Source organism: Pecten maximus, chromosome 4 (genome assembly GCF_902652985.1).
Source record: "Pecten maximus chromosome 4, xPecMax1.1, whole genome shotgun sequence".
Classification (NCBI taxonomy): Eukaryota; Metazoa; Mollusca; class Bivalvia; order Pectinida; family Pectinidae; genus Pecten; species Pecten maximus.
In genome coordinates, this window is record NC_047018.1 from 4,638,998 (window position 1) to 4,658,710 (window position 19,713).

The window sequence follows — 19,713 nt, forward strand, 5'->3', positions numbered from 1 at the left end:
ATTAATAAAATTATATTCCTCATTCAAATGCCGTCTTATTATCACCAAAAATGATTCAATTTGATATAATTTTGTTATCCGTGCTGAAACGCATTAGATAGTTAATTTATTTCACCAGCAGTTTTACATTATAACCACCAGCATTAAAACTATGCCGTTTATCTTTTTAAAGACATTTCTTGTTTAAATATATCTTTATATTATGATAGAACAATGATACCGAAAATGTTATTATATCCTTTAATATATCATGGCATTGTATGTGATAAGTGGTCGCCCTATGTTTACATACTGGGCAGTGTTGACATGAAACATACAAAGTAAGTCTTCAGTAGGAAACATAAGTCTCTGTAGATTTTATGTTGTTGTACATTTGGAATTCATAAATATATAAATATATATATTTTACATATTGTAAAAGTAAATGATTGATTTTTCATAAGACATTTTCTTCTCAACCGTGAAATTTCGTGTCGCCATCAAAGACAGCCGACACGCGCTATATGACGCTGCTCACAATAACATAACGTCATCATTTTACGTTGAGTAACCAAGTCGTAAATGATGACGTCATACATTTTGTCGCACATTCCAAGAAGTATTGAAGATGGTGCGATTAAAACCCTTCATAAAAACTTACATTTGCTTGCAAGTATGTGAGAAAAATAATCAAACATGGGTCTGTTCCGCGAATAAGGATATCTCAAATCTTACATTCGGGTTGAACTATCCCTGTCATCATATTCTACACGTGTTTCCTATCATCCATCATCAATTTGTACACGTGTCACGTACCATACGTCATCATTTCGTACACGTGTCATCTACCATACGTCATCAGTTTGTGCACGTGACACCTATCATACGTCATCATTTCGTATACGTGTCACCTATCGAACGTCATCACTTTGTACACGTGTCACCTATCTTACGCCATCACTTTCTATACATGTCACCTATCTTACGTCATCACTTTGTACACGTGTCACCTATCATACGTCATCACTTTGTACACGTGTCACCTATTATACGTCATCACTTTGTACACGTGTCACTTATCATTCGTCATCACATTTTATACATGTCACCTATCATACGTCATCAATTTGTACACGTGTCACCTACCATACGTCATCAGTTTGTACACGTGTCACCTATTATACGTCATCACGTTGTACACGTGTCACATATCATACGTCATCAATTTGTACACGTTTCACGTACCATACGTCATCAGTTTGTACACGTGTCACCTATCATACGTCATCACGTTGTACACGATTCACCTCGTCATTAGTTTTTAGACGATTCCCCTCGTCATCCTTATTTTTCACGATTCACCTCATCCTCACTTTGTATCGCCAGAAATAATTATATTGCACGCTTTTAAAATACAAGTAGGTTGTATACAATGAAGCACTGAATCTTCAAATGGTAACTCAAGAAAATATGGATACGTTTTGTTCTGTTTATATTTTTTGAGAGGGATGCCGATTTCCATTAGGGCCTAAAAGAGGAAATTCAACAACAGAGTTAAGCAGCACTGTCTTTAATGTCACCATTCACACCGTTACTTTTGACAGTTTCTTGTTTTTCTGACGTTTCTAGTAAAATCTCTCCACAATCCGTCGCTGGCTGCTCGAACACATCATCCGTCATGCTCCTCTCACTTCCGGTCCTGGAGCGAGTGCTTGACAATCTATGAAACAGACCGGATCTAGTATGTCGTTTGCCAAACTGTAACAGTTTGCTAAGGAATTCTTTACGAAAAAGAATATACACCCATGGATCTAGGATTTGATTTATTGACGCCAGTCGGACAGCCATCAGATCGGACCTATAGTCGACAGGAAAGGCGGCACTTTGGTTGATTATCACCCTCACCTACAACAAACAGATGACAAGGAAACTGATACATCGTCAGACACTTTTATAGTTAGTGCTCGGATATTGATTCAGAGGATTTCACTCAACTACACTGGCAAATGACAGTAAAACAGAAAATAACAATTTAGATCTTGACAGATTATTCAGGAAAATAGATAGATTTGAAAAAATAGAATAAATAAAATAAAAAATGACAGAATAAATCATTCAAAACCAGAGATGGTATCAACATATGAATTATCAATAGATAATAAAATCCGTAAACACAATCATGCGGCGACTAGTCCAATGCTATATGTTTTAAATCTATGTGTATTTGCATTTATTCAACCGTATATGTTTTTTGTAACATTGTTACAGGCGGGATATGGAAAGATTTGTTCTTGTAGAGTAGATTGCAGTAAAACATTTCAGAGAATGATTTGAGTTGGTAAACACCACCATAAACTTTCCCTAAATGTGCTCAAATTGTGGTTACTGGACACGCACGCTTACAGTTAATGCAGTTCCACTCAATACCAAGGTATTTGATGAATAGTGTATAGAATTGTTGAGAACTGGTCACAGAGATACATTTCGACTTCAAATAACACTCGAATTACACTGATCTCTGTAGTACGCGACTTGACAAAGAGATTGTTTGAGGGCGTGTATCAATTGTCAGATAATTATGTAACCGACACAAAAGCAATCGAATGTATTGATAAACTACTAACAGTGCGATTGGATTGTCAGTCGCGATAATCCGTCTCTAAACCGGCGCTACAGACATATGTACCAAAACATTAAGTGCCTTTGGAAAAAATGGATAAAAAGAACATCTTTATGGCAATGACGTGGAAAATCACGTTTTGACAAAGGGGAGGTAATTCAATGGTTCTTGTGACGTCATAATGAATTAGAACCGTTATTATTTTTACATAATTAAAGCAATGAACAATTATCTTTCATTTGGTATATCATTTTGATGAAATTATTCAAAGAATATTTTACCTATACAATAAATGTTACCCCCACCCCCAATTTCTATGTATAATTGCTGCCCTCTACATGGCGATTTGAAAACCAATTTTCACAAATTTCCACAATTTATGGGAATGTAGATTTTATATAGGATTTTCTATGATAACTGAGCTTTCAATTAAGCATTGATGTCATTTTTTTTTAGTTTCATCGGGGTATGAAACAAATTTTGTTTGCAAACTGTATGAATCCGCGTAGCGTAGCTACAGACGTTTGCAAACGAAATTTGTTTCATACCCCGATGAAACTAAAAAAGAATTGACATCAACACTTATAGTTCATTTTTGAAAATGATTTTCTAATTTAAATCATGTTTTATGAACAATTTTACTGGTTTTAAATGGGATTCTTTTTCTCAAATCAATACGCAACGTCAATTGTCGTAATGTGACGTCACATTTTTCGCGCCATTCTCGGAATTTCTTTCATAGAAGAATGAAAAGAATGTTTCGACCAATCACATTTGAGTATTTACCATGAAAACAAAGAAAAATTAATTATAATTACATGAAATAAATTTTGTTGCAAATAGTTTGATGTTAGCCCTATTTTGAGGCTAAAATGACTGGACTAACAATGATACACAGTATTTTATAAAGTGTTTGTGAGCGACTATTGTATCTAGATTGGATGTGAGATCTATTGTAACTATTACATGTCACTTCGTGTTCATAGTTCATATATCAAGCGTTTTTTTTAATTTATACTAAATGGCAATATTGCAATAAATATATAATGCAATATGAAACTGAGACGAATATTTAGGACGGTCATGCTGATACAAAGACAGGACATACCGTGATGGTGAAAACTAAAATGTGAAGGACTAACTACTGCTCAATAACACCATGCAATGCAATGACTGACTCCACAGAGACAGGTACGATCCACAAACGTCAGCTTAAGTTTAGTCAGTTTATGTCGATATCTATACACCATGTCAATATGTGAAAAGGGAATGAAATGAATTTGAATTTGATATCAACATCAGTTATGATTGAGTCAGTTCATTTCGTCACAAACATCAGCTATGCTTTATCATTACATTTCGTCACAAACATCAGCTATAATTTATCATTACATTTCGTCACAAACATCAGCTATACTGTATCATTTCGTCACAAACATCAGCTATACTTTATCAATTCATTTCGTCACAAACAGCAGCTATACTTTATCATTTCAATTCGTCACAAACATCAGCTATACTTTATCAATTCATTTCGTCACAAACATCAGCTATACTTTATCATTTCAATTCGTCACAAACATCAGCTATACTTTATCTTTTCTTTCGTCACAAACATCAGCCAATTCATTCGTCACAAACATCAGCTATACTTTATCATTTCAATTCGTCACAAACATCAGCTATACTTTATCTTTTCTTTCGTCACAAACATCAGCTATACTTTATCATTTCAATTCGTCACAAACATCAGCTATACTTTAGCATTTCGTCACAAACAGCAGCTATACTTTATCATTTCTTTCGTCACAAACATCAGCTATACTTTATCATTTCAATTCGTCACAAACATCAGTTATACTTTATTATTTCTTTCGTCACAAACATCAGCTATACTTTATCAATTCATTTCGTCACAAACCTCAGTTAGAGTTTAGTCAATTCATGCCGTTATCAACATAAGTTATACTCTAGTCAGTTTATGTCACCATGTCACAAGTCATCACCAAATTCTCAGGAATAATGATTTTTGTTTCGTTCCTGAACAACGTTTTAGTACCTTGATGACCGACATGCAATAGAAGGAATTTCCACATTACGACAACTCCTTACCTGATAAGTGTTTAAATACCTAACAAGTGTGACATTTAAAGCAAAACACTTATTGACCTCCATATCATTTTGTGACACTGCATGCAGGTGATGGTATATACACTGTATATACATACAACACAGAAAACAAAACACGGTATTAAACATAAAAAAAACATTAAGATATGAGGCATATAGACAAAAACACCAAGGACAAAGCCTTCGTTCTGGTAATGCCTAAGGTCAAAGCTATCTGGAGTAAACGTCCAATGTCAAAGCGACCATCCCGGGAGCGCCCGGGATTAAAGTGATCACTCCAGTATTGTCCAAGGTCAAAACTATCACTCCGGTAACACCCAAGGTCAAAGCTATCTCTGACAAACGATCTAGGACAAAGTTATCGCTCTGGTAATGTCCAAGATCAAAGCTTTCTCCGGTATACGACCAAGGTCAATTATATCGCTCCTGTAACGTACACGGCCAAGACTATTGCTCTGGTTTCGTCTAAGGTCAAGGTTATCGCTCTTGTAACTTCCAAGGTCAATGCTCTTACTCCGGTAGCACCCCATGCCAAAGCGATCACTATTATCAACTGAGGAGAAATCGAGGAATTAAGGTCATCAATATACAATAACAAATTAAAAATAATTACACGAACAAACGACACTAGACACAAAGCAACTATCATTCATACATATATTGTATAGGCGAGGGCCAAATATCCCGGCAATCACCACGCACAAATGCGAAGCAACCATATGCATCATGCAAATGAGTGAGGGTCTTATACCAAGACCATCCTCACATACATTGTAGACAAATATAGTGCGATATTAGAGGCCTGCTTCTCAATTGTATTCGGTTTATCGGTAAAACACTTTACATAAATAGATTATTATGAACGATTATTTTCTTTTTGAAGATCGATTATGAACATGACGACTGGCTGTTTGGACTCTCGAGCCATCTAATGGCACACTACAGGCAACCGTATAGATGTTTGACTAACATGGGTCTTTTCCGTTGTAATTTTCTACCCGTACGTGTATTAACTAATCCTACCTGTATGTTAAATTTCTAAACTTATCATTCATCATAATGTGTTTCATCAGGCATTTCATCGTGCAACTGGCATCCGTATTGTAGGAATACACCCATTGCATATATTTTGCTGCATTCGGCAGTGACGAAAACAGCTGTATTTCAGAATTTTTGGCACGTGCGTCAATTCGACTGACCTACTTCCTAATGAAGCAACGTTTTAAAGGTGAAAATATGTGGGACATGGTTGATACCGTTTCACTTGAAAAAAAATGTTTTTGATGATTGTTACAGAAAGACTCTCCACTTTTGTCCTACTTAAGCATACTTTTGTTTTCTTATGATATGTAATAAATTGTGATATTTTCCATACATGCACATTTCCGAATTTGTCAGTTTTGCATATTAATAAGTGGCATTTCAAACTAGGTCATATCTTTACAAAACACCTGATATAGTGAAAAGAACACACGTTGACACAAAACAGGTCATATACAGGGTATATGCCCCCGACTATGTTGTTATTTACCAGGTATTTCTAACTCTGTACAGGTATATTATATACCCCGACTATGTTGCTATTTACCAGGTATTTCTAACTAGGTCAGGTATATTATATACCCCCGAATATGTTGTTATTTACCAGGTATTTCTAACTCTGTACAGGTATATTATATACCCCCGACTATGTTGTTATTTACCAGGTATTTCTAACTAGGTCAGGTATATTATATACCCCCGACTATGTTGTTATTTACCAGGTATTTCTAACTCTGTACAGGTATATTATATACCCCGACTATGTTGTTATTTACCAGGTATTTCTAACTCTGTACAGGTATATTATATACCCCGACTATATTGTTACCGGGTATTTAAAACCCTGTACAGGTATATAAGTACGTTAACGTCGTCTTTATATGGCATATCCGTATTTGTAAGACATTGCTGGCGTATCAACCAATGCCCATTTCCTATATTATAATTATCGTCCAAAGCACTCTGACAACCAATCATCATGTTCTTAATTAATTACATATGATCATACGTATGACGTAAAACTTAAATAAAATCAATAACGTAGTTTAAATTGGTGCATGGAAGGGCATGCACTATTTTCCTTTAGTACATTATCCCTTTGACTAGTTTTGCACACTTTAACACCAATATATAGAATTCATACAGATATGTACATATTGTGATGGGTTAAAGGATGTGAAGGGTCATACAGGGGCTAACAATAGGTTACATCATCTACACTTCTATGTGCACCATGTCATTAAACATTCTTACTTATACCTAAAACCTTTGTGTTTCCGAAACCTTTCCATCAACCTTAGCACCCTTAACATGTTTTCCTTCCGCAACAGAATATAGACCCAAGGATCAAGAAGCTGGTTAATTGAGGCCATTCTCAGAGCTAAGAGATCGGCGGGTCGATCTAATAAGGGTGAAGGTGTGTGGCTACCTTGTAGTATATAAATACGAATCTGAAATATAGAACGCATGTTTATGAGTACAAGTAAAACTGCCTAAACATCATTGTCAAATCATTGTTATCTTATTGTTCTAATGCAGTCATACATTTAAATTTTGCATGACCCAGATTTTTGCCATTTGATTAATGATTTGGCTCAGGATAACCGTGTCATCTATCGATTGTTTTGTGTATGTACACAGAATGTAATCTGTGGATTGTATCCGACTGATTATCCTATAACAACGACCGGGATCCCTTCCATCTAAAATATTGATACCTGGTGACTACCACAGACACGATCATTTGTTGTGGTAAACATATTCGAAAAGCCTGTTTACAACGCGAGAAACTCTGTCAAACACATATATTTTATATATCCGTATGCTAAACAAAAGCTTGATACAACAATTAATCAGGCATTTTTTGTTGTTGTCACTAATCAATTAGATAGTCATTGCTATTGAATGTCTTGTAAAAGAAGAGACATGTCTGTTAATCGAGTGCAAACTAATTACAAAAACCTAACTTGTTTATTCCTAGACCAGAACTAAATTAGTTTTAAAAGACTGTTTGTATTACCGATAGAGAAATATATTATTTATTTTAGATTTAATCTGAAATTATGTAAATCATTGGGTGCTCATCATGTAGTATTACCATGATATTAACATCTTCATATATAACCGTATTCTGTATGGCGCAACAAACTCGGCACAGCGAAATTCTTTTTTAAGGAACAGAAAGATAAGCGACAGATGTAAGAAGAAACAGTAGAGAATTCGAAGTCATCAAGAGAATAAACAATAGCTTCCCTCGTAACTTATGAATATATGGTCAGTTTCAAATAAAAAAATACAACATACTAGGTATTTCCTCATAATTAAAGTATGGAATCAACATGTATTCCACACGCTTCTTTTCATGATCAGTATACATGTGGTTATTGATAATAAAAGACATGTGACTATTGATAGTGAAAGTAAAGATGAAGAACTCATACGTACCATTAGTGGGGTCCAACACGTGGCGAATACGACCATCAACACCACAAGAAATATCATAATAAAGACATCATTCCGCCGCGTCCGCCCACTCCGTGACCCGACACTGGCCGCCTTCCGCCTCAACCCATTCTGTCTGTTTGCTTTACCTAACATAAAAATTACTAAAGAGTTCAGAATGGCTGTCAGTAATATCATTATGATTCCGATTGTGGCGTAAAAGTAGGCGAAAAACTTGTCTTCGATATCGGTACCAAAAAAGTTAAAGAAGCACCAGGTACCTGGGAACTGTAGAACATTTTGGCCGAGACCAATTAAAGGGAGGAAGGCGATGGAGATGGACACTAGCCATAAACTAATTACTGCTAGGTTGACCAGATACGCCTTCTTCATAGTGACATTGTAGGAATAAGGAAACCACACGGCCACGAAACGGTCAAGCGACATGGCTGCTACAATAAACACAGTGGCCAGTCCAGCAAATATGAGCATGAAGGAGAGGTAGTCACACAGGGGTTGGCCTCCTACCCATTTAAGATTGTTAGCATAAACAATAAAAGCCACTGGGGACGTTGCCACGATTCCAAATAAGTCTGTCACAGCCAGTGCACCAACAAGACGATAAAACACTCGCCATTTGTGACTTTTAGCGGATCTGACAAGTACAAATATGGCCAACAGATTCCCGATTACTCCGAAGGTAAACTGTATGGCTGTCGATGCCGGGGAAACCTTTCGGCCTGTAGTCGACAACGTCACATTACTATCATTAGTCTGATTGGCGGAGTTAAGGGTCAAGTTAAAAATGTCCAGAAGCGGCCAAGTGGCCACTGATGCTGTGTCCGGTGTTTCCCAGTCGTATACCGTTGAAGTCGCCATTACATAAAGTGAATATCCTTGGTCCTGGTACTCAGTACTAACTGTAGGTAGTGTCGCCGTTACGTTGGTCCAGGGAGTTCCATGCTGTTGAATGGTTAATACTAGCTACTACCGTGCTTATATAGCACTATGTCACACGGGATGTCGATACCAGTGAGCGCCAGTGATTCCTGCGTCTGTCATTTCTATAATGTATAAATTGTTCTGGATTTTTAAAGCAATGGTGTTCTAATAAATTTATCCCCAATACGTCCAATACACATCCGCGGAGAGTCAGCACTAAATCTGTTGTTCACAGATGCGTTGTATGGCCGTTAATTAGACAGGAAATACGACACTGACGGTTTCGGATGTCTATCAACAGGCGTCGATTGTTTCACCTCTGAAAACACATAAAAAGACAGTGGATATATTTGTTGTAGAAAACAGGCACGATCATATTATAATATCGATACCGTCCACACTGTAGACAGACGGTGTGGATGATTACTGACAAGCACTGTACTGTACAGTGTGGAAATCTGGCAATAAAAGCTTATATTTCTTTACTCTGTCATACCTTTGTTATACATAACATAATAATAATTCCCTAGATACGAAAACATTTCCGCTGTACCTTATAGTACTCTATTGTTTCGCCAGATGGCAGGGTGATAACTTGATCAATGGCATCACCAATTGTCCCTTAAAGGTGACGTTAATTTTCCTAGATCTATAACTACATAGCGTTTAGTTAATGTAAGCATTCACAAAACATTTCCCTTTCTAAAAGTCCATGCTAAATGACAATCTGAACCTTTAAAATGCATGGTTAATGTGTAGATCCGAACCTTCTATACACAATGGATTCGTCAGATTTATAGTACAGGGTCAATGTGTGGATCAGAACCTTCAATACACAATGGATTCGTCAGATTTATAGTACAGGGTAAATGTGTGGATCCGAACCTTCAATACACAATGGATTCGTCAGATTTATAGTACAGGGTAAATGTGTGGATCCGAACCTTCAATACAGAATGGATTCGTCAGATTTATAGTACAGGGTAAATGTGTGGGTCAGAACCTTCAATACACAATGGATTCGTCAGATTTATAGTACAGGGTAAATGTGTGGATCCGAACCTTCTATACACAATGGATTCGTCAGATTTATAGTACAGGGTAAATATGTGGATCCGAACCTTCAATACACAATGGATTCGTCAGATTTATAGTACAGGGTAAAAGGTTTGGATCAGAACCCTCAATACAGAATGGATTCGTCAGATTTATAGTACAGGGTAAATGTGTGGATCAGAACCTTCAATACACAATGGATTCGTCAGATTTATAGTACAGGGTAAATGTGTGGATCCGAACCTTCTATACACAATGGATTCGTCAGATTTATAGTACAGGGTAAATGTGTGGGTCAGAACCTTCTATACACAATGGATTCGTCAGATTTATAGTACAGGGTAAATGTGTGGATCCGAACCTTCTATACACAATGGATTCGTCAGATTTATAGTACAGGGTAAATGTGTGGGTCAGAACCTTCAATACACAATGGATTCGTCAGATTTATAGTACAAGGTAAATGTGTGGACCAGAACCTTCAATACACAATGGATTCGTCAGATTTATAGTACATGGTCAATGTGTGGATCCGAACCTTCAATACACAATGGATTCGTCAGATTTATAGTACAGGGTAAATGTGTGGATCCGAACCTTCAATACACAATGGATTCAGATTTATAGTACAGGGTCAATGTGTGGATCCGAACCTTCAATACACAATGGATTCAGATTTATAGTACAGGGTCAATGTGTGGACCAGAACCTTCAATACACAATGGATTCAGATTTATAGTACAGGGTCAATGTGTGGATCCGAACCTTCAATACACAATGGATTCGTCAGATTTATAGTACATGGTCAATGTGTGGATCCGAACCTCCAATACACAATGGATTCGTCAGATTTATAGTACAGGGTAAATGTGTGGGTCAGAACCTTCAATACACAATGGATTCGTCAGATTTATAGTACATGGTCAATGTGTGGATCCGAACCTTCAATACACAATGGATTCGTCAGATTTATAGTACATGGTCAATGTGTGGATCCGAACCTCCAATACACAATGGATTCGTCAGATTTATAGTACAGGGTAAATGTGTGGGTCAGAACCTTCAATACACAATGGATTCAGATTTATAGTACAGGGTAAATGTGTGGATCCGAACCTTCAATACACAATGGATTCGTCAGATTTATAGTACAGGGTAAATGTGTGGGTCAGAACCTTCAATACACAATGGATTCGTCAGATTTATAGTACAGGGTAAATGTGTGGATCAGAACCTTCAATACACAATGGATTCGTCAGATTTATAGTACAGGGTCAATGTGTGGATCATCAGATTTATAGTACAGGGTCAATGTGTGGATCCGAACCTTCAATACACAATGGATTCGTCAGATTTATAGTACATGGTCAATGTGTGGATCATCAGATTTATAGTACAGGGTCAATGTGTGGATCATCAGATTTATAGTACAGGGTAAATGTGTGGATCCGAACCTTCAATACACAATGGATTCGTCAGATTTATAGTACAGGGTAAATGTGTGGGTCAGAACCTTCAATACACAATGGATTCGTCAGATTTATAGTACAGGGTAAATGTGTGGATCCGAACCTTCAATACACAATGGATTCGTCAGATTTATAGTACAGGGTCAATGTGTGGGTCAGAACCTTCAATACACAATGGATTCAGATTTATAGTACAGGGTCAATGTGTGGATCCGAACCTCCAATACACAATGGATTCGTCAGATTTATAGTACAGGGTCAATGTGTGGGTCAGAACCTTCAATACACAATGGATTCAGATTTATAGTACAGGGTCAATGTGTGGATCCGAACCTCCAATACACAATGGATTCGTCAGATTTATAGTACAGGGTCAATGTGTGGGTCAGAACCTTCAATACACAATGGATTCGTCAGATTTATAGTACAGGGTCAATGTGTGGATCCGAACCTCCAATACACAATGGATTCGTCAGATTTATAGTACAGGGTCAATGTGTGGACCAGAACCTTCAATACAGAATGGATTCGTCAGATTTATAGTACAGGGTCAATGTGTGGATCCGAACCTTCAATACACAATGGATTCAGACTTAAAGGACATGGTAAATGTGTGGGTTCAGACTTAAAGGACATGGTAAACATGTGGATCTGCTCTAATTGCTTTTGTTGTGTGCGTTGAGTAGTTACTACCGGGTGGGTTTGTTCTATACCATCATCAACGAGTCGTCCCTTACCTGTATGTAACAAGAGTATCACGGATCGGAACAATATTCGTCCGTCTGCTGTCATATAGTGTTTAGTGTTTATTTATTACATAATGCGGTTGATTTTCCTTAACTATACGCATAAGGTATATTATGAACTATTGCACGGCTAAAATGACTAGTACACGATCACTTGATAACTATTGAACTCCTATGACGTTTCGGAATTTAGTCCTACCCTCTCAAGCGTCTAAGTAACTCAGATGTCAATACTGCCAGACGACAGTCATGGCGACTTCAAGGGATTTTAAGTGAGTTTCAGCGATTATGTAATAAAACAAGTATATCATGGGTACCTGTGTAATAGTCCAGAATATTTGATCGGACGGACTGACGGACGGAGGGACGTATACAAAATATTAGCCACACGAGTGAAATATATTTGGTATTACTGAAGATACATGTACTGTTAGATATTTTGTGTATTGCATTTTTATAGGAAAATATACACGGTCAGTAATTTTCCCGACTGCCGCTTGTAAGCAGTGTTTTGATTGATCAAATAAGAATAGGTGATAATTATTAGAAAATGAGATATCTTTCGGTAGTTAGAAATGTCACTTTTATATATTGAATAATCTTCGATATTTAACTGGTTATTTACAGTATGTCATGTTGCGTTGATAAATATATGATAAATAAACTTTGAGTTCGTTGATTCTGGAGTCTTTCCCTAACGCTGGCTGTAAACATACGTGTTTTATTCATACGGACTATAATTCATTACTCATTCTAAATTTTGATTGTATTCTACATGTACATTGTATATACATCCTTGTTTCAACTTATTCCGTATTTTTTAGTTTCGCAATATTGATCAACAGATAATACGGAACCTCAGGTGTGCGATTCAAACACACATCGCACAACTGTGTGCACCATGTGCGCTAATACACAACAGGTATGCAGGGTGTGCGCGAGATATTTCTGGTGCGTTGTGCGATTCCACAACCGTATCTCATAAACAGTAAAGTGTATTGCCCAAGAGCAAAGTAGTTTCAAAAAGGTAACCTACTTTTATGATTTAAATTCATCCTTTTAACTCTGTATAACTGCTTGAGAAAAGCAGCATGCTTGAATATCTTTACTAAGATTCATGCTGTTTTAACATTTTATATTTTCTCATCAAGCCAAGACATGAAAGCAGAGTGTCACATGAAAGACCGTACATAATGAAAAAGAGGCTGTAATAATTGATGAGTTAATTATGAATGAAGGTGGAAAGCAAAATGTCAAAAGATGAATTTGAGACATAGAGACAGAAACGCTTGTAGATTTTTTACTTCATTAGTCTCTTTGATAATTTACATCTTTATTACATTTGGAAAGACAAGACGAGGAGCGCCAGACATGGTTGGTGTCCCTTGTCTTTAGACCACATGTGAAGCTCTTCATCTTGATCCACACATTATTTTATATTCGTTCGCGTTCCAACGATACATAGCAGCTAGAGAGTGGCATCGCGTATTTACCGAAACAAGAAATTATCAGCAAACATCAGTGTCCCACGCAAAGGAGTTTCCTGGCGAAGGCGGGTGATACGTCAGTGCCATGGATTACCAATGTCCGCAGAGACATAAACCTTAATAGGGATCTAGAACTCTACCTTGAGTCAAATATTAGTGGTAGAAACATGCATGGTCTGTCATATTTATTCTCGCCTCACCAATGACACCCGTGGGTGTGGTAAATCAGTAATAACAGAAGGAAGTCATACATCACGTGATATTGATGATGGGTATGATTTAATCAACTTGCCATGGATACCAGTTTCCGTAAAGAATTCAACATAACGGACACATTGTGTACACCGAATTCTCACTGGAAATTGGTGATCCGACAAACCATTTGTGATGTAATATAATTATACCGTGGTTATGTTGACTCCACTAAATATGTATCCATTATTAATGCATGTTTTCAGATCGATCAGAATGCATTAATATCGAATTCCATCAGGTAACAAATACCGAGAAAATCGACCATCTCTTTGGGAAAAACAAGTATAGTATTGGAAGTGTACATGTACTGTCATTGTAGTAATGTTTCAATATTTAATTCAATCAGATAGACAAAGTTCCGTACATATTTAGATAAGGTATTTAGTAATTAGGTCAACATAGACTGGTACATAGATATAAAAAGTAAAACTGTAACCTAGATATCATTAATATATCATGGCCCCAGTAGAGAGAAAATATTGATCACCCAAACTGGCCTGATGAAAGTAGCACAAACGGAAGTTAGTGTAATGTTCGGGAAGTGATACATATCATTGACATCCGGATCGGGCTGATGAAGACGGAAGTACTTCCGGTTCAGAAAGTGGTCATTGTATGACACTGTAGCATACAACACAATAATAGCTAATAGTGTACATGGAACGAATGACATCGACCTTTTATATGTACGTATTTATAACGTTTTATAGGAGATGTAGAACTGACGTACTAGCTGTAATCCAATAAATCTGATCTAGGATAAACCCGTACACGTGTTTTGTCATTGTTCAGGCATTTATCATGTTCAGTTTGACTATGCGAGCTGTCACCGATTGTAAAACAAAAACGACATTGTCAGCTAAATATTCATGTTAAAGCATTTTATCGGCGCATGATGGCTATTGAAACCTTAACATCACCAGAAAGCATTTATTTTATGCAATGCCCTAAAAGACCGAACCTGTGAGTTTTCATGCAGTATTACCAACGCCACAGGGAATACAAAACTTGACTGCTGCCATTTAAGGTTTAAAATACTCTCATTCGATACCTGTCAGCTTCTGTTTTCGATTCTACTATTCAGCAGTTTTTATACACGGTCGTTCTAGCCATGACTATTTTTTTCTTAACGTTGATACAATCTGCACTTTATAACATAAATGGCATAGAGCATTGCCTAGTAACTAGGCTAGAATATCTAGTCGATTCCATTCAATGTCGAACAGTCAATCTAAATATCTCAAGTCCTTTTACCTTAAATCTCACATACCTATACCTTACATCTCACATACCTATACCTTACATCTCACGTACCTCTACCTTACATCTCACGTACCTATACCTTACATCTCACATACCTATACCTTACATCTCACATATCTATACCTTACATCTCACATACCTATACCTTACATCTCACATACCTATACCTTACATCTCACATACCTCTACCTTATATCTCACATACCTCTACCTTACATCTCACACACCTCTACCTTAAATCTCACACACCTCTACCTTAAATCTCACATACCTATACCTTACATCTCACGAGCCTCTACCTTACATCTCATATACCTCTAGCTTACATCTCACTTACCTCTTCCTTACATCTCACATACCTATACTTACATCTCACATACCTCTACCTTACATCTCACGTACCTCTACCTTACATCTCACATACCTATACCTTACATCTCACATACCTATACCTAACATCCCACATACCTATACCTCACATCTCACATACCTATACCTTACATCTCACATACCTCTAGCTTACATCTCACTTACCTCTTCCTTACATCTCACATACCTATACTTACATCTCACATACCTCTACCTTACATCTCACGTACCTCTACCTTACATCTCACATACCTATACCTTACATCTCAAATACCTATACCTAACATCCCACATACCTATACCTTACATCTAACATACCTATACCTTACATCTCACGAGCCTCTACCTTACATCTCACATACCTCTAGCTTACATCTCACTTACCTCTTCCTTACATCTCACATACCTATACTTACATCTCACATACCTCTACCTTACATCTCACGTACCTCTACCTTACATCTCACATACCTATACCTAACATCCCACATACCTATACCTTACATCTCACATACCTATACCTTACATCTCACGTACCTCTACCTTACATCTCACATACCTCTACCTTATATCTCACATACCTATACCTTACATCTCACTTACCTCTACCTTACATCTCACATACCTCTAGCTTACATCTCACTTACCTCTACCTTACATCTCACATACCTATACTTACATCTCACATACCTCTACCTTACATCTCACATACCTATACCTTAAATCTCACATACCTATACCTTACATCTCACATACCTCTACCTTACATCTCACTTACCTCTATCTTACATCTCACATACCTCTACCTTACATCTCACTTACCTCTATCTTACGTCTCACATACATCTACCTTACATATCACATACCTCTATCTTACGTCTCACATACCTATACCTTACATCTCATATACCTCTACCTTACATCTCACGAGCCTCTACCTTACATCTCACATACCTATACCTTACATCTCACTTACCTCTTCCTTACATCTCACATACCTATACCTTACATCTCACATACCTCTACCTTACATCTCACATACCTATACCTTACATCTCACATACCTCTACCTTACATCTCACATACCTATACCCTACATCTCACATACCTATACCTTACATCTCACATACATATACCTTACATCTCATATACCTCTACCTTACATCTCACATACCTCTACCTTACATCTCATATACCTCTACCTTACATCTCACATACCTCTACCTTACATCTCACATACCTTTACCTTACATCTCATATACCTCTACCTTACATCTCACATACCTATACCTTACATCTCATATACCTCTACCTTACATCTCACTTACCTCTATCTTACATCTCACATACCTCTACCTTACATCTCACTTACCTCTACCTTACATCTCACATACCTCTATCTTACGTCTCACATACCTATACCTTACATCTCACGTACCTCTACCTTACATCTCACATACCTATACCTCACATCTCACGTACCTCTACCTTACATCTCACGTACCTCTACCTTACATCTCACTTACCTCTTCCTTACATCTCACGTACCTCTACCTTACATATCACAAACCTCTACCTTACATCTCAAGTACCTCTACCTTACGTCTCACATACCTATACCTTACATCTCACTTACCTCTACCTTACATCTCACATACCTCTACCTTACATCTCACATACCTCTATCTTACGTCTCACATACCTCTACCTTACATCTCACGTACCTCTACCTTACATCTCACGTACCTCTACCTTACATCTCATATACCTCTACCTTACATATCACGTGCCTCTACCTTACATCTCACATACCTCTACCTTACATCTCACGAACCTCTACCTTACATCTCACATATCTATACCTTACAGCTCACATATCTATACCTAACATCTCACATACCTATACCTTACATCTCACATACCTATACCTTACATCTCACATACCTCTACCTTACATCTCATATACCTATACCTTACATCTCATATACCTATACCTTACATCTCACATACCTCTACCTTACATCTCACATACCTCTACCTTACATCTCACATACCTCTACCTTACATCTCACGAACCTCTACCTTACATCTCACATACCTCTACCTTACATCTCACATACCTCTCTACCTTACATCTCACATACCTATACCTTACATCTCACATACCTATACCTTACATCTCACGAACCTCTACCTTACATCTCACATACCTCTACCTTACATCTCACGTACCTATACCTTACATCTCACGAGCCTCTACCTTACATCTCACTTACCTCTACCTTACATCTCACATACCTCTACCTTACATCTCATATACCTCTACCTTACATCTCATATACCTCTACCTTACATATCACATAACCACATTTTGATGCTGATTTCAAAGAGGAAGTACAGCGTAACATCGGACAAATGTACATGAACAGTTTTAATAACCAGAACACTATATGCAAGAAAAACATTCGGTTTGATGAATTAACAAAAGCAATTGGCGATATGAAAAATGGGAAAGCAGGTGGTCATGATAGCATTATTGTGGAACATATTCGTTATGGAGGAACTGTGCTGAAGAAAGTCCTAGTCATTTTGTTTAACATTATTATTGATCTGGAGGATTATCCTAAACACTTCAAGAAGGGAATCGTCATTACACTATTCAAAGGTGGAAAGAAAGATCGTCTGGACATGCACAATTACAGAGACATTACGTTGACTCCTGTACTGCAAAAAATATTTGAAAAAATCATGTATCAGCGAATTTCAAAATACTGTTTAAAAGTTGGATTCCCACACAAGCTACAACAGGGATTTAGACCTCAATGTGGCAGTATCACCGCTGCATTCACTGCAAAAGAATCAATCTGCCATTTTTTGGAGCGCAATTCAAAAGTTTTCGCCGCGTTTCTGGACAACGCAAAAGCATTCAACAGTGTTTGGATAAATGGATTACTCGTGAAGGTATATCGATTAGGCATAAACGTTAAATTCTGGCGGATTCTGCATAATTCGTTTGCTGATGTGACTGCGTGCGTTCTTTACGACGGGGAAACGAGCGATGCGTACCCTATAGAGCAAGGGGTCGGTCAAGGACGCACGCTCTCTGCTTGGCTCTTCCTGGTTATGATTGACGATTTGGCGGTTAGATTGGAAGATTCAGGCCTTGGGTTACATGTGCAAAGTGTCCATATTCCGTGTGTCTTCCTAGCAGATGACACATTACTTCTAGCTGCGTCGATAAGAAGTCTACAGATGCAACTAGACATTGTTCATGACTATGTAAAGCTATGGAGACTTAATTATAATGCAACAAAGTCGTCACTTATGCAGTTTTCAAACCGGAAACGACCGCAAAGTGAGCCTACGACATCGTGTTCCTTAGGAAATACCGCAATTGGATGGGTAACGTCAAAAGTGTACGCAGGAATAACTTTATGCCATAACCTTAAACCCGATTTGCAAGTCGCGAGTTCGTGCAAGAAAGGTCGTAAAGCTGTTAATAGTCTTATTAGTGTCGGCATACATCAAAACGGAATGAATCCTTTAAAAAGTGTACGGATCATCAAATCAGTTGTCCTTCCAACTATATTGTATGGATGTGAGCTATGGGCAGATCCAACTAAATCATCTAGCAAAGAGCTCGAGCGAACACAGAGGTATGCAGCTAGAAGGTGTCAGGGTTTCGAAAAAACTTCATCTTCTGCAATAACAACAAGAGCGCTTGGACTTCCCGATGTTTGGTGCGAAGTCGAGAAACGCAAATTATTCTTTTGGAATAAGGTGTGCAATGCTAGCACTGATTTCGTTTGGAAAACTTTATTCCTTATCCGGGTGTGTAACTTTATATTTGGAAAGAACCCTTTTTGTAGAACCAGTTTTATTCGGGACATATCAGACACCATGATACGATTTGG

The 19,713-nt window shown here is 37.4% G+C and overlaps 1 protein-coding gene across 5 annotated transcripts in view; it reads right to left on the reverse strand.

Annotated features, from left to right (window-relative positions):
- Positions 1 to 226: 226 nt before the first annotated feature.
- Positions 227 to 19,713, reverse strand: part of LOC117325031 (prostaglandin E2 receptor EP4 subtype-like) — a 64,462-nt gene continuing 44,975 nt past the window's right edge. For 4 of the 5 annotated variants that reach the window (XM_033880929.1, XM_033880930.1, XM_033880931.1 and 1 more), the window contains 2 exons: positions 8,216 to 9,473; positions 227 to 1,884 (listed from right to left, as the gene is read on the reverse strand). In XM_033880929.1, coding sequence (XP_033736820.1) covers positions 1,534 to 1,884; positions 8,216 to 9,091 — 1,227 coding nt within the window. In that variant the 5' untranslated portion in view covers positions 9,092 to 9,473 and the 3' untranslated portion in view covers positions 227 to 1,533. Of the gene's footprint in view, positions 1,885 to 7,030; positions 7,222 to 8,215; positions 9,474 to 19,713 lie in introns of all 5 variants that reach the window. The other variant, XM_033880933.1, reaches the window with a different exon arrangement.